The 13,933-nt window shown below is 51.7% G+C and overlaps 1 protein-coding gene across 1 annotated transcript in view; it reads left to right on the top strand.

The window, feature by feature from the left end:
* STK10 (serine/threonine kinase 10) overlaps window positions 1-13,720 on the top strand; it is a 48,965-nt gene extending 35,245 nt beyond the window's left edge. The window contains exons 6-19 of the mRNA XM_059825324.1: window positions 637-831; window positions 1,874-1,955; window positions 3,036-3,170; window positions 3,912-4,481; window positions 7,044-7,174; window positions 9,173-9,296; window positions 10,545-10,724; window positions 10,980-11,072; window positions 11,235-11,364; window positions 11,775-11,899; window positions 12,412-12,600; window positions 12,914-13,039; window positions 13,314-13,427; window positions 13,543-13,720. Coding sequence (XP_059681307.1) covers window positions 637-831; window positions 1,874-1,955; window positions 3,036-3,170; window positions 3,912-4,481; window positions 7,044-7,174; window positions 9,173-9,296; window positions 10,545-10,724; window positions 10,980-11,072; window positions 11,235-11,364; window positions 11,775-11,899; window positions 12,412-12,600; window positions 12,914-13,039; window positions 13,314-13,427; window positions 13,543-13,683 — 2,335 coding nt within the window. The 3' untranslated portion in view covers window positions 13,684-13,720. The remainder of the gene's footprint in view (window positions 1-636; window positions 832-1,873; window positions 1,956-3,035; window positions 3,171-3,911; window positions 4,482-7,043; window positions 7,175-9,172; window positions 9,297-10,544; window positions 10,725-10,979; window positions 11,073-11,234; window positions 11,365-11,774; window positions 11,900-12,411; window positions 12,601-12,913; window positions 13,040-13,313; window positions 13,428-13,542) is intronic.
* The last annotated feature ends 213 nt before the right edge of the window (window positions 13,721-13,933 follow it).

Genomic DNA, 13,933 nt, shown 5'->3' with positions numbered 1-13,933 from the left:
GATGGCTTTTGGGATGTGTTGCCTTACCAAGCATGGGTGGGAGGATTTTAACAAGGAGTCTTGGCCAGTGTCCACATGGGCAAGGGTTTCCCTTGCCTGAAGGGAGCTGTGAGCAGCCTTGGTGGTGCGGGAACATTGCCCGGTGTCACGGTGCCCTGAGCCGGTCGAGGGGCCACGATGCTCCAGGCTTGGAGGAGCGAGGGACACACATGTGCTTGCGTGTGTGTGCTCACTGCTTCCCCCACCCCGGGGGGTGGAGTGGGCTTTGAAGCAGCTCCAAGCACATGGGAACGAGTCCTCACTCCAGAAATGCAATCTCTAAATCACCCGACTTGCTGAAGGAACGGAATCGGCGAGGATTAATTTATTGTCTGAAGCAACATCCGTGCCAGATGTCAATGGCCTGGGGGTTTCCACGGGCTGCCTGGGCTGTCTCGGTTGGTCTGCAGAAGAGGGAGGGGGTTGGACCCCTTAAAAAAGATACTGCTTCTTTCAAAACCCAGAGCTGGGAGGAAAGGCCATTTTTTGTGCAATGTTATGGGATTATTTAAAGCATTTAATCGCTGCTGTAAGGCTCACATGCACGGCAGTGGTGTCAGCCCTCCCTATCCCTGCTCTTTGCTCTGCCCCTTGCAGGATGGCCCCGGAGGTGGTCATGTGCGAGACCATGAAGGACACTCCGTACAACTACAAGGCGGACATCTGGTCCCTGGGAATCACGCTGATTGAAATGGCCCAGATCGAGCCGCCCCATCACGAGCTCAACCCCATGAGAGTCCTGCTGAAGATTGCCAAGTCCGATCCCCCCACGCTCAGCTGCCCTTCCAAATGGTGAGGGCTTTTGAGCAGCACAGTACACGTCTCCCAACTTACGCAGTATTTCAAGGGAGAAGAAATAGTCTTTTATAGCAGCATTGTTTAATTTGAGATCGTAATGTAGGATTCTAGCTGTATTCTAGGTCCAGCTGTGTGCTCGGGGCCCTGACAGCACTGCTGGCTGAAGGTAGGCTGCTCAGCGCTGCCTGCGCTGTGACCGTGCTGCTGGTGTGCAGGCAGCACGGGGCAGCTGCTGCCCACCCACAGCCCTGCTGAAGCCAGGGTGATCCCATGGTTGTTTTCAAAACATCACGGTTTTGTATGAGAGGCAGATTTTCCTCTAAACATGGAGATGGCCAAGAGCTCCAGAATTTCTTTCCTAGAGTCTGAAAAGCCTCTTCTGCATGTAAAAAAATTCAATCAGTTACTTTTTTTTTTTTTTAAACTCATGACAAAACCCGTTGCATGACGGCCAGCAGCATATTACTGTGAGAGCACTGGAGTCTCAAGTATTGTTACAGCAGTTCAGGTAGCAGTCAGGAGCCTCCCACTAAAATCCCGCAGGCAGGGTGGGAGTGCTTCCTCTGGAGCAGCTCAGAAGCCAGAATTGGATCAGTGATGTACTCTGTTTCTCCGAGCTGTGCCTTTGCAGGCTGAGGGTGCCCTCCTATGGGGTTCCTGCTCCTTCACAGCTGTCCTTTCACACTGCGGCTGTGGGGATGGGTTCTGGAGCATCCTTGTCCGCAAGCAGCTCCGCGCATCCTCCCTTTGGAGGATAACTCTCCTATCTCTCTGCCTTGGCCCTGGGGCACAGTGGCTGGCGCTCAGTCTGTTGCCATCGCAGGCAAGGCAAAATCTAGTCCCTCGCTTGGCCACGTTGCTGATTCTCTTACAAATAATCAGAATAACGGAGCACAGGGTTTCCCATGCTGGGACGGAAACGGTGATTGTGGCCAGGTGCCAACTGGGACACAACCCGCACAGGGATCGAGCAGACCCCTGTGGCATTCGAGGCCTTTCCCTCTTCTGAGCTTCTCGCTAACAACTGTGTTTTAAGGTCCCTGGATTTCAGAGACTTCCTGAAGACAGCGCTGGACAAGAACCCGGAGACCCGGCCCAGCGCTGCCCAGCTGCTGGAGGTAGGGACCGGCACCGGCCCCTGGGCTGGGTGTGCGGCTGGTGTCTCTCTCTGCCTGGGTCTGCGAGTGTCTGAACCACTGCGTCTGTACAGCCTGATTCTCTTTGAGGAAACAAACAAACAAAAAAAAAAAAGGGTTGATGGGTCCTAGACTGGTTTCAGATTATTTTTCCCTTGTTTAGAAAGTTCATAGTACTTTTCAGCCACTAAAATGCTCCAAAAAGGAACAGCCATGTTTTTCCCTTTGGAGCAAACTGCAGAGCCCCTATGGACCGCAGCTGGTATAGAAATGGCTCCAGTTGCCTAAAAATGCCCACGTGGCAGCCAGCTTGAATTTAAATCTGGGATAACCAGGTATAATTAAACTCCTTTCCTTTCCTCCTGTCCTCTTCCAAAATAATAGCGAAAACCTGGAGGATGCTTTTCCCCACTGCCTGCCACCGCTCTCGTTCTGCAGCGCTGGCACTCTGGCTGCACGCTTCCCCTCCGGCACTGGAGTCAACGGGAGGAAGCATGCAGTGAGCTCTGCAACCTGAGGGACTCCCCAGCCTTTTGCTGAAGCTCAGCACAAACACCCCACTGTGTGCACTGAGCGATTCGAGCCTGATGTCAGTTAAACCTTCCACCACGCTGTTTGCACCCAGAGATCCTGTAGACCAGCTCTTGCCCCGCTGCCAGCGGCACCTCGTGGGCTCGGACCTGCACCCCAGAGCTCAGCCCACCCGTGGTGAGGTGGAGACGTCTCCTCTGCAGTGAGAGCCCCTTGTTTAAATGCAGCTGGTGCTCTCATTTGGGGGATGTTGACATAAAGCAGCTTTGCAGAGCACCACGCTTTGAGCATCTGTGTGCTTAACCTTGGCATCGTGTTCTCTATTGTTCTTTCTCGTACGCGCAACACGTATCTGTAAATTCATTTGGGGGGGTTAAGCCTGGTGACACTGGCAATAACCACGTCCTTAGGTCTTTGGACTTGTTTAAAAGCAAGAAGTGGTCCTCACCATTGCCGTCCCCGTGTTCTCACTCAGCCACGAGGTCCGGTTTTTGACCACCTCACGTGTGTGCGTTGTGCTTGGCTTTTCAGCATCCCTTCGTCAGCAAGGTGACCAGCAACCGGGCCCTGCGCGAGCTGGTGGCTGAGGCCAAGGCTGAGGTGATGGAAGAGATCGAGGACAGTCGGGACGAAGTGGAAGAAGATGACTCCTCAGAGTCTGCCTCGGTGAGCACTCCTGGCCCCATGCTGGCAAGTTTGCTGGTGCGACTGCGGTGGGGGAAAGAGCTCGGCAACTTTTCTCGGCTCCAAAAGGCTGGTTCATGGCTAATTCTGGGCCCCATCAGGTGGAGGGGGAAGTGGTTGCTTGGGCAGGGAGGGGCTGTTTTTCGGTGGCTGCAAAGGGCATGGAGAAACAATGACGCTGGCGGATGGTCCAGCTGCCCGCTCGCAGGAGAGGCTTGCAAGAAGTTTTAAGAGAAAAAGTGAAAAGTAAGCCCTGGTACGGGCTGGAGAAGCTGGAGTGAAGTAATGCCAGCAGCATGTGGTGCAGCAGTGAGGCACTACCAGCCCTAGGAGGGAGCTGGGCTCTTTGAAGGGGACAGCATGGGGCTGCCTGGGCAGCTTTGCTGAGGGAGATACCCCGACCTCCCTTATCTGTGGCAAAGGACGGCGATGAATCCATGGTGGAGTTAGCCACGGGAAAAGGGGTTCAATAGGCAAACTCCTAGGCTGCCTCAAGAATGTGCAGGTCCTGGAGCTGTTTCCTTCCAGTCAGCATCCACAGCCCTTGGGACCACACAAGTGGATAAAGATAGAAGTGTCCCAAGACGGATGTTCTAAAAGGGAAGATTTCCTCCCAATAACTCTTTAGCTGTGGGCGACTTTGCTCTGAAGTGTGGGGACTTGCAGCTCTTGTGTTAAAGCGGTGGTGCAAAACCCAACACCTTCCCTTTGCTGTCTTTCCAGCCCCCCGGTAAGCACAAGCGGGACCCCTCTGAGGCAAGTCAGCTGAGTTTTGATGGGGAGAAGCCTCCGGACTCTTCCTCGTCCAAGGCAGTGAACGGGCCTGTGGGGACTGGCAAGGAGACCGCAGATGGACAAAGCAATCAAGTCTCAGAAGAAGGGATAGGCAGTGACAATGACAAACTGGAGAGCAACCACTCCACAAAACGGCTTGCCAGCTCTGCCTCTTCTGGCCCAGAGGATGGGAGAGCCACCTCGGGCACCCAGAGCAAGCCAGACATCATCTTGCAGCCCAGACGGCTGGGTAACTCAACAGAGGGGGACAAGCAGCCTGGGCCAGGCAGCAAGGAGCGGAAAAGCATCGGGGAGCGACCGGAGAGCAGCCACCTGGAGAACTTCACGGAGGAGAAGCTTGCCAACGGGAGCTTGGATCCCCCGGCATCATTTCCCAGCAGCCGGTCCAAAGGGGATTCGGATTCTGGCAGCACTTCGGCCTCTGAAAGCATGGACCTCACCATCTCCTTGTCTGCTGACCTGTCCCTCAACAGAGAGAGCGGCTCCATCTCCCTGAAGGTGAGAGTGGTGGGCAGAGGGTGTGGAGAAGGAAGGGCAGCAAACCCCTGGTAAAAAGAGCTGAGGTTTTTTCCTTTTTTAGCCAAGTCCCTGAAATTCAGATCCTTTCCTTGAGAGGCTGTGCGCCTGCACGCATTGGCCATAGCCCCTTAAACTCCTTCCTGAGAGAGCAACATGTGTCCTCTGCTGTCCCAGGCCACTGAAATCTAATGGAAGTCCGGTGTTTTGTAGCTGTTTTGGGTCCCTGAGAGGTGTGAAGTAACTGTGCCACTCACCTAACTTGTGCAGTCATACACAGTCAGAGCAAGGACAAGTATGAAACCCAAAATTTGATTTCCTAAATTTTATCCATTGCCCATGACTCTCCTGCTCTTCCCTAGAACACCTCGCCCAAGGAGAAAGCTTGTTTGGGCTGGTACCTCTCTCAATTCTTCCAACTTGCCATACATCTGGCCTGGTTTGTGTCAGCAATGACTTGCATGAAGACCTCCCAGGCTTCTTGGCTTTTGCTAAGGCTTTCTGGAGGCTGGGGATGCTTGTGAGCCAGAGCCGGCCAGGTCAGCATGGCTTAGAAGAAGAGGCAAAGTAACTGGAATGATATTTGCTGAGCTTCGGAAGAAGAAATATGTGTGGCTTGAGGAGGCAGAGTGATATGTTGCACAAGATCTTTATCCAATTGCCTGCATGAGTGATAGCTTCCCAGCACAGAAATGTGCCCGAAAACCATTCTCAGCAATACTTTCCTTTGCTCCCATCTCCTGCTGTGAGCATGAGACCCAGCATCCCCCGCAAGAGCCCTCAATCAGTGTGGATCCCTAATGAGGGAAGTGTGATGCTCTTGCATGGCAATTTACCCCTCCTCACTGCCTTTCCCATGACATCTGGTCTCCTTGAGGCCAGCCAAAGATTAATATGATGCCACATTTGTAATTGCTCTCCCCAGTTGGTCCCCTAGAAGGAGAAAGGAACTTTTTGGGTTTTACAGGGAGTAAGTCTCAAAGAGATGGTCGTGTTAGATCACAGTTTGAATTGCCCCAGCCAGAGGCAACGCTCAGAACAAACTAAATGGCATCTTGCCAAGCAAGGTGTTGAAGCAGAGCTGTTGTCCAGGAGTGATGCTGCTGGAAGACCCTGGGAAAGGTGCTCTGCTGACACCTCTGCTTTGCACAAGGAGTTTTGAGTATGTATGGGGGTACCGGGCTGTGCTGCTCCCTTCTCATCCAGGCTCCTTACCCAGCCTTAGCTTTGTGGGGTTAAACTCCTCTGCTCTGCCCTTGCTTGTGTTCCTGGTGCTGCTGGTTTGGGTGCACAGGGTGCCAGGCAGGTTGCAGCAAGAGAAGGGGCAGCAAAGAGTTAAACCATTTCTGGTTGTAAACATTAACTATTACATGCTTTTTATTGCAGGCTAAACTGAAAAGTTAAGGTGACTTTTGTTACCAGACTCTTTGTCCAGTTGCTTATAGTTCAGTCAAAAAAAAAAAAAAAAAAAAAAGCCAAAAAACCTTTTGGCAAAAAGTATCCAGGTCTTTTTTCTTTTTTTAGAAAGACTAGGGATAAGAAATCTGCAGGTGAGTTTGGGAGTTTCTCTGGCTCCCCCATTGCAGCAAGCTCTCCAGGGGCTTGCTTTGGACCTTGCAGGCTGATGTGAAGCTCTTCTGCCATTTTTTTTATATCTGTAACAGTCATCACAGTAAGAGCAAGAAGACTTCAGGGAACCTTTGCTCATTCTACCGCTGTGCTTTCCTTGTAGGACTGCACAATTCAAGTCGTTCATATCGTTCATGGGGGTTTTTTGGGCTTTTTTTGCCAAAGAAACCGAGTCTCTGGACACAGTCCTTTCGCCAGGCTTGGGCTGCTGACCTGCTGGGGCACTGCTGGGAGAGGACACGGTGCTCCTGGAGCTTGTCCCTACCTATGCTAATGAAAGCATAGGGGCTGTGCTTTGCAGAGGTCACTGTAAGGGGCTTGGAGCTGGCTGTGATTAGTGAAGTATTGTAATGAGGTCCAGAGGGACACGAGCACTGAGCCTTTGGGCAGGGCTGGCTTGTTTCCCCATGGCTCCGTCCGCAGTCGCAGCCTGATGCGGGGGCCTTGCCTGCCTCGCACCTGCAGGCGTGCGGCGGGTACCTGCGGGCCGGGTGGCCCAGCAGCTTTAAAAGGAAACTTTGCAAGCTTTACGTGGTGTGGATTCCTCGGCACTGCAGTTCAGGGGGGTGCCAGCCTCCCCCAGCAGGCTTCACTTTACTTGGACAGGGAGAGGAAGGGTCTTCAAGTGGTGGGTTGTCTCTCCCCCAGGTCAGGCTTCTGCAGTGTGGAAATCACACTGTACTGCAGCGTGGTAACAAGGCTGCATGGCTTGAATGGCAGCTCCAAATCTGCCAATGATTTTTCTTTTTCTTTTTTCCCCCCTCTTTTTTTCTCCCCCTCGATGTTGTTTCCTTGCTTATGTTACTCATTAACAACAGCATCAAAATCGCTCTGAGGCTTTCAGCTGTAGCATCCTGTGCAGCAAGCCAGGGAGCCGCTTCATGGCCTCCTCCTTTCCTCCCCTGCCACACTCAGGACTCCCGGATGCACAAGAAGACGCTGAAACGCACCCGCAAGTTTGTGGTGGATGGAGTAGAGGTGAGCGTCACCACCTCAAAGATCATCAGTGAGGATGAGAAGAAGGATGAAGAGATGAGATTTCTGAGGCAAGTGGGTCACTGGATGGAGGGGGAGCAGGGTGCTGAGCCCGGGGCAGGGTTTTCTTCTCTGCAAGCAAATGCAGGAGTGACGTAAAGTCCTCCCATTTTCTTTCTTGGTCCCATTTGGACAGGACAACTGTCCAGTGAGGACATCACTTCTTTTAGCCTTTCCTTGGCTGGGCAGAGGGCTTGCTGTACTGCATAAGCTGAACTCTGTTTGGATGCAGGGGAACAAGGGATGCATCTCGGGGATAAGATGCAGCAAGGCTATGATGAGGGAAGCTCGTGCTGTGGCTGTCTGTGTCCTCTGGGGATGACTGAATGTGTGTCTCCAGCGCTGTGGATGCACTGGCTAGATTGAAATAATCTTCTCGAGATGCTCCTCATCCTTTTGTTCTTGTATCTCCTCAGATTTCATTAACATCATTAACAGAAAGGCCAAGAGAGTTGTCAACTCCTTGAGCATCATTTAATATTTGTGGGAGTATTCTTCCTGCTTAAGCGTTTATGACTCTTTTGCAGACCTTACAGCTTTCAAACCTCCATGACCCTTTCTCAGGGAGAGAAACTTATGTTTCTAGCTTCATTACTATCAGTAGCAGCACTGAAATGAAAAGGCCCATAAAATAATTAAAATACAAATTGTTTTGCTTGATGCCCCATTCTAGGCTCCCTTGTGCTACTCTGAGGAACTCCCTGAGAATATAATCTGTCCCAAGCACCGTGTGTCCCTATGGCAGCCTTATTCCTAGGCCCTAATATCAGATATACGCAGAAGCTCATTAGCTACTCAGTTTCATGTGAAAAGTGCATATAACCCCAATATAACACAGGGAGCACATGTACTAGCATACAGGGAATCTGCAGCCACAGCTGCTTTCTCCTGGTCCTCTCAGGTGTGGTGGCATCCCTGCAAAGAGGCTCCTTTTTTAATTTTTAAATAGTGCCTGCTCCATCTGGGAGGTGCGGGAAGGGACAGAGAGGCTTGGGTTGGAAAGCACTGAGTCCCTGAACACCTTTTGGGAGAAGTGGTTATTCCCTTGGGACTAGCTAGCGGGCACAGTCAACTCACGCGCAAATCAGGATGCCAGGAAAGGGCCTTGTTTCTGGCGTTTTGGAGCACACCAGGGTATTGGTCTGAAGGCTAGCTTAGAAGAGAGCACATCATATTGCACCAGTTCATTTAATGGGGCTTGAGTTTGTTTTGAAAGAAGAAATCGTTCCAAAGTGCTTTTCCCAGGAGGGCCCCCAGAGAGGGTTGTGCTCAATGCGTAAGGCTGATGCACAGCAGTGGAGGTCACGGTGCAGATCCTGCACAGTGAAACTGCTGCTGTTGGTCCTTTTGTGCGTGGTCCATCAGTGATTTCCAGCTTGGTTGGGCACAAATATGGCAACCAGGCTAAAACGCAACTGTCTGAGCAGAGGCTCCTTTTTACTGGATGTGAAGCTGGATGAGGGAAGTGATGCCGTGTCATGGTAGACATGGCAGAATTTGGGAGAACTGCCCTTTCTGCCACCCAGGCATGAGCAAGAAGGGATGCAGGGTGCAGGGGCCAGGCCAGGGCAGCCCCAGCTTGGCCTGAACTGTGTTTTGAAGACCAGTGTGCGCTAACTCAGCTGGCGGAACAGGTATTGTGGGTGCTGACTGGGACAGCGTAGCCTGCAGCATCACCTTAGGAGCTTTGACAGGGCTTGTTTGCGAATTTGTGAATGCTAACAGGCCTTACTTGTGAACACTGACAGTTTGCCAACAGTTAACGTAACTAGCATCCTGCTTCCTCACAGTGCTCTGGTGTCATGGAGCCCAAGAGCACATCGGTCAGTTGGCATTTGCCTCCTGCCCGTGCTCAGAGCAAGCGGCAGGGTGCTATGGGATGGCTGTGCGGCTTTCATTCCCTGCCGAAATGATCTGGTTATTGATTCTGCCATCCCTGTTCAGGCACGTGGCTGTGAACTTGTCCGACTCTGTATTTCTCTCTCCCCCTCTGTTTTAACCCTCTGCAGGCGCCAGGAGCTGCGGGAGCTGCGTCTCCTTCAGAAGGAGGAGCACCGAAACCAGGCCCAGCTCAACAGCAAACACCATCTGCAGCTGGAGCAGATGCTCAGGCGCTTCGAGCAAGAAATGACGGTACGTGGGCAGGGAAGGGGAAGCTCCCACTATCTGCTGGTTTGACTTCTCCTCTGCAGATGCCCTGCAAACCCTCGTACAGGGCGACATTCTCTGGGTTGCAGCAGTCCTGCGGCATCGTGTCCGGAGGGAGCAGGACCACCAAGGAACCCCTTTGGGATTTGAGGAATGGAATGTGTTTGTGGAGGACAGAGCTTTTTGTGGCTGTTAAGCACATGCAGCCTGCAGCTTGGGAAGCACTGACTGCCAATGCCTGGCATGGCGTAGCAGCGGAAGGGTTGTTCTGGACTTTCCCCTCTTCAATGGTCTTTTCTTGTATGTCTTTTCATGGCTACTGTGAGAAATAGTTTATAGTGCTGTTGTGTTTCGAAGAAAAAAAGCCCTTTAGATAAGAAAGCAGTGTGGACAGAATGTAAGAGCAGGAAAACTAGCAAGTTAGAGTATAAATTGAATAAAGATAAACTAGGCTTACATACCTAGTCCTTCTGTGGGCAGCTTACATTGAAGTAAAATAATTTTGTAGGTAAGTCTCTTTAAAGCTTTCGTAAGCCATCTTTTAAATACCCCTTTATTAATGCACTTAGTATGTGTGCCTGGTAACCCCATCCCCTCGCGGCAGGCTGGGAGCCATCACTTACTCCTGTGTTCTGTTACATTTCTACAGTCTTGACATGCCACGTCTGTGAATTCCCAGCTTAGCAAGTCACTTCTCATTTGTGAGGTTTATTCACCATGCAGTGCGATGTGCAAAAGACCCAAACCTGCCTCCTTTGCCCTTTCCCTGGGGCAGTTTGCAACCCGCTCCCATTGATACCCGTGTGCTCCATCCCTGCCTCTCGCAGGGAGGGAGAGATCGGACACAAGGGCACTGTCAGAGTGCAGTGCCCTCAAACTTGGAAATCCTGGTCTGCAGAGAAAGAACTGCTATGCTTGAGCTTCGCTGCCCAGGGCCATGGGTCCCAGTGGGATGCTGTAGATCAGGATGTAAGCAAGGAGGAGGGGTTGAAACGTGCTAGAACAAATTCAAAAAAGCTTTGGGCTCATGCTAGAGCTGACTCTGTCCTGTGTGCTTCGTGGGGCATTACTTGGAAATTTCTCTCCTATGTGTTTAGTAAAGAGGCTCAAGTCCTGCTAGGACAACCCTCCTTTTTTTTTTTTTTTCTTCTTTTTTCATTTTTTTTTTTAACTTTTGAAAGGAAACAAAGCACAGAGGAGGCTGAGGTTGACCTCTGTTCTCTTCCCATACAGACAAAGAAGAAGTTCTACGACACCGAACTGGAAAACCTCGAACGGCAGCAGAAGCAGCAGATTGAGAAGATGGAACAAGATCACTCGCTGCGCCGGCGGGAGGAAGCCAAGCGCATTCGCCTGGAACAGGAGCGGGACCATGTCAAATTCCTGGAGCAGCTGAAGCAGATGAAGAAGGAGGTAAAAATAGGATAGGATAGGAGGGGATAGGATGGAGGAAAGCTGGTTTCCTGCATCTGTTTCTTCCAGGAAAGCTTCAGCATTTCTCCACAGCAGAACTTGAGAGGGGAGCAGTTGTTGGTGTTTTAGCAGGAAGCTCTTGCTTTTCTTTGGTATATTTGGGTGTTTCCTGAGGTCCATCTGTTTAGTGACATTAGGTGGGGTTGTTCTTGGCCTAAAGTTACCTGCCGATCAATCTCCTTTCCCTCCCCAAAGGTCAAGAACGAGGTTGAGAAGCTGCCACGGCAACAGCGCAAAGGTAACATGAAGGTGAAGATGGATGACTTTGCCCAGAAAAAACAAACCATGGTAAGGCTGAGAGAAGATTGCCACAACTCCAGGATTGGGAAACGTGTAGTAGACAGAAGCATCCTTCCTCCTCGAGGAATTGGCAGTTTCTAAAATACCACCAGATGCTTTTCAAGTTGCAGCAGAAGGAGGGCTCATGGTGCTACTGCTGTTTTCTTCCAGGAACAGGAGTTTTTGGCCAAGCAGAAGGAGGACCTGGAGCTAGCCATGAAGAATATAACCGCCCAGAACAAAAAAGAGATCTGCGACAAGGAACGCGAGTGCCTGAACAAAAAGCAGCAGCTCATGAGAGGTGGGTGGCAAAGGCTGAAAAGGAGGAAAGCAAATGCTGTAACGATGGGTTTATCCAGCGCTGGCTCTTCCCACGCAACAGATGCTGTGACAGAGTTGCAAGCTGGCAGGATAGGATTTAGAAAAAACAGCCTTGCCAGATTCTGTCTAAATGTTTAACAATAATAATACTTAGTGCTTTAATCTTCAAAGCGCTTTACAAATACGAACCAATTAGGCTTCATAATTGCAAGAAATGATTCTCTGATATGGTTTGCAACCAATTTCTCTTGGAAAACAGGAGGTGAACAATCACCCCCCACGTCTGCTGTACTGCTCTCGTGTGTAGGGATTGCTTGTACTTGGGATGCCGTGTGTGATCAAGCCGGGGGGCCAGGGTGGGTTGTCTCCTGACCCTTCTCCCTTCCTCAGACCGGGAGGCGTGCATCTGGGATCTCGAAGAGCATCAGCAACAGGAGAAACACCAGCTTGTCAAGCAGCAGCTAAAGGACCAGTATTTCCTCCAGAGGCACGAGTTGCTCCGGAAGCACGAGAAGGTGAAGAGTTAGCGTCTTCCTACGCCCATGCTGGGTGCTGGTCAGCAGGGTGCCTGGGTGGCCCCAGAAGGGATGTTTCCCTTCCAGATTGTAAGTGGGGGGTGGAGGGTGGGTTAGGAGTTCAGGGATTTGGTCATTATTAGTGAAAAGGGACCAGAATAACGCTCGGATCAGCCTGCTTGCTTGGGATGTATATTCTGTGCTGTGTGCGTTTAACGTACAAGAAGCAGTTGTGGATTTTAGGGGCTTTTCTGGAAATCTGTCACTGTCTGGTATGTGGTATGGTGGATTCCCAGAGCAGCGAGTGAAGACTGGCACATCTCACGGTCACTTCTGCTTCCTTCCAGCCCCCTTCTCTGCTTTCACCTCTTTTTCCCCTTGGAGCTGTCTGTCACAAGCCACCTCCGTGCAACTCCCAAGTCTGCTCTCCAGCTCTCTTTGGTCTCCTCAGCACTTTCTTGTTGGCCTGAGGTGTTTCTCCTCCTCTCATACCTGTCCCTTTGCCGTTGTAGGAAAGGGAGCAAATGCAGCGATACAACCAGCGCATGTTAGAGCAGCTGAAAATTCGACAGCAGCAGGAGAAAGCCCGGCTCCCCAAAATCCAGCGGAGTGAAGGGAAGACGCGCATGGCCATGTACAAGAAGAGCCTTCACATCCACTCCAGCGGGAGCGCATCCGAGCAGCGGGAGAAGATAAAACAGGTCAGGTCTTGCGAAGGGCACCGGGGCTGAGGCTTGGCTGGGGGTGAAGTACTTTGCTGGCCTGCTGGCAGAAGGGAAGTCGGAAAAAGGCAACTGTTCCCAAATTTCTAACCCCCTGCAGGGAGTCAGAGGTCTTTGCTTTTGTGGCATCAGGTGTGGTTATCAATGCTGCTTCCATTGTGACTAGTGTTGGGAAGCATCCTCGGGGCTTTTCTTTCTTTCCCATGTAATAGTGCAAGCTGACAGTCTCTTAACCGGCTTCAGAGATCACAGCGATGCTGCTTACACGGGCACCTGCTTTTCTCGCTTCCAGTTTGCTCAGCAGGAAGAGAAAAGGCAAAAAGCAGAGCGGCTGCACCAGCAGCAGAAGCACGAGACGCAGATGAAGGACATGCAGGCCCAGTGCGAGAGCAACACGAATGAGCTCCAGCAGCTGCAGGTACCCGTCCCTCGAGGCTCAGCCTCTCAGAGCTGCCTGTGCGCTGTTACTGCTCCAGCACAAGGAGCACATCGTAAGAAGTGGCTGCAGAGGACTGTCAGTGAACTAGAACTGATGTCCCCCTGCTCTGCCTCGAGAGGTTTTTGTGGCCGTGTCTAAACGTGCCCTGGAGCTCAGAGCTCTGAATGCCTCTGGCCAATGCAAGTCCTGTTTGACCTCAGGATTTACAGTACCGGCTGCTTAATGGGTGTTCTGTTTTGTGATCTGTGTTTAGAATGAGAAGTGTCACCTCTTGATTGAGCATGAAACCCAGAAGCTTAAGTCCCTGGATGAGAACCACAACCAGCATATGAAGGAGTGGCGGGACAAGCTGAGGCCACGGAAGAAGGTAGTGCCTCCTCGGCGTGAGCGGGGTGTCCTGCTTGGCTGGTTGGAGGGGACAGTGTCCGTAGCTCCAGTACAATCTCAAATACATCTTTTGTGTGTGTTCCCTTCTGCTTAAGGCCCTGGAGGACGAGCTGAACCAGAAGAAGCGTGAGCAGGAGATGTTCTTCAAGCTGAGCGAGGAGGCAGATGGACAGACCCCAGCATCCCCAACCAAACATGCCAAGTTCGTCCCGTTCAGCTCCGCAGAGAGCTTGTAACACCTCGCAGCTGGGCAGGCCACCAGCTGGTACTTGTGTCCTCATGGGCTGCAGGCTGGCAACTTGGACTTGGAAGACCCTCTCAGCAGCCTCTTCTCAAAACAGCATCCTCCTGTCCCCTTGCTCTGTCTGGGATAAACGTGGCCTCTGTCCTGCACTGGGGGACACTGGAATTTTTGGTGGCTTTTCCAGGAGCTGGCCTGCTCAGCACAGCTCCAGGCTGGGGAGCTGGGCAGGACCCTTTCTGTGA

The sequence above is a fragment of the Gavia stellata genome, chromosome 16 (genome assembly GCF_030936135.1).
Source record: "Gavia stellata isolate bGavSte3 chromosome 16, bGavSte3.hap2, whole genome shotgun sequence".
Taxonomy (NCBI): domain Eukaryota; kingdom Metazoa; phylum Chordata; class Aves; order Gaviiformes; family Gaviidae; genus Gavia; species Gavia stellata.
Note: the sequence above shows the minus strand (reverse complement) of the source record. Positions and strands in the feature narration are given on the sequence as shown.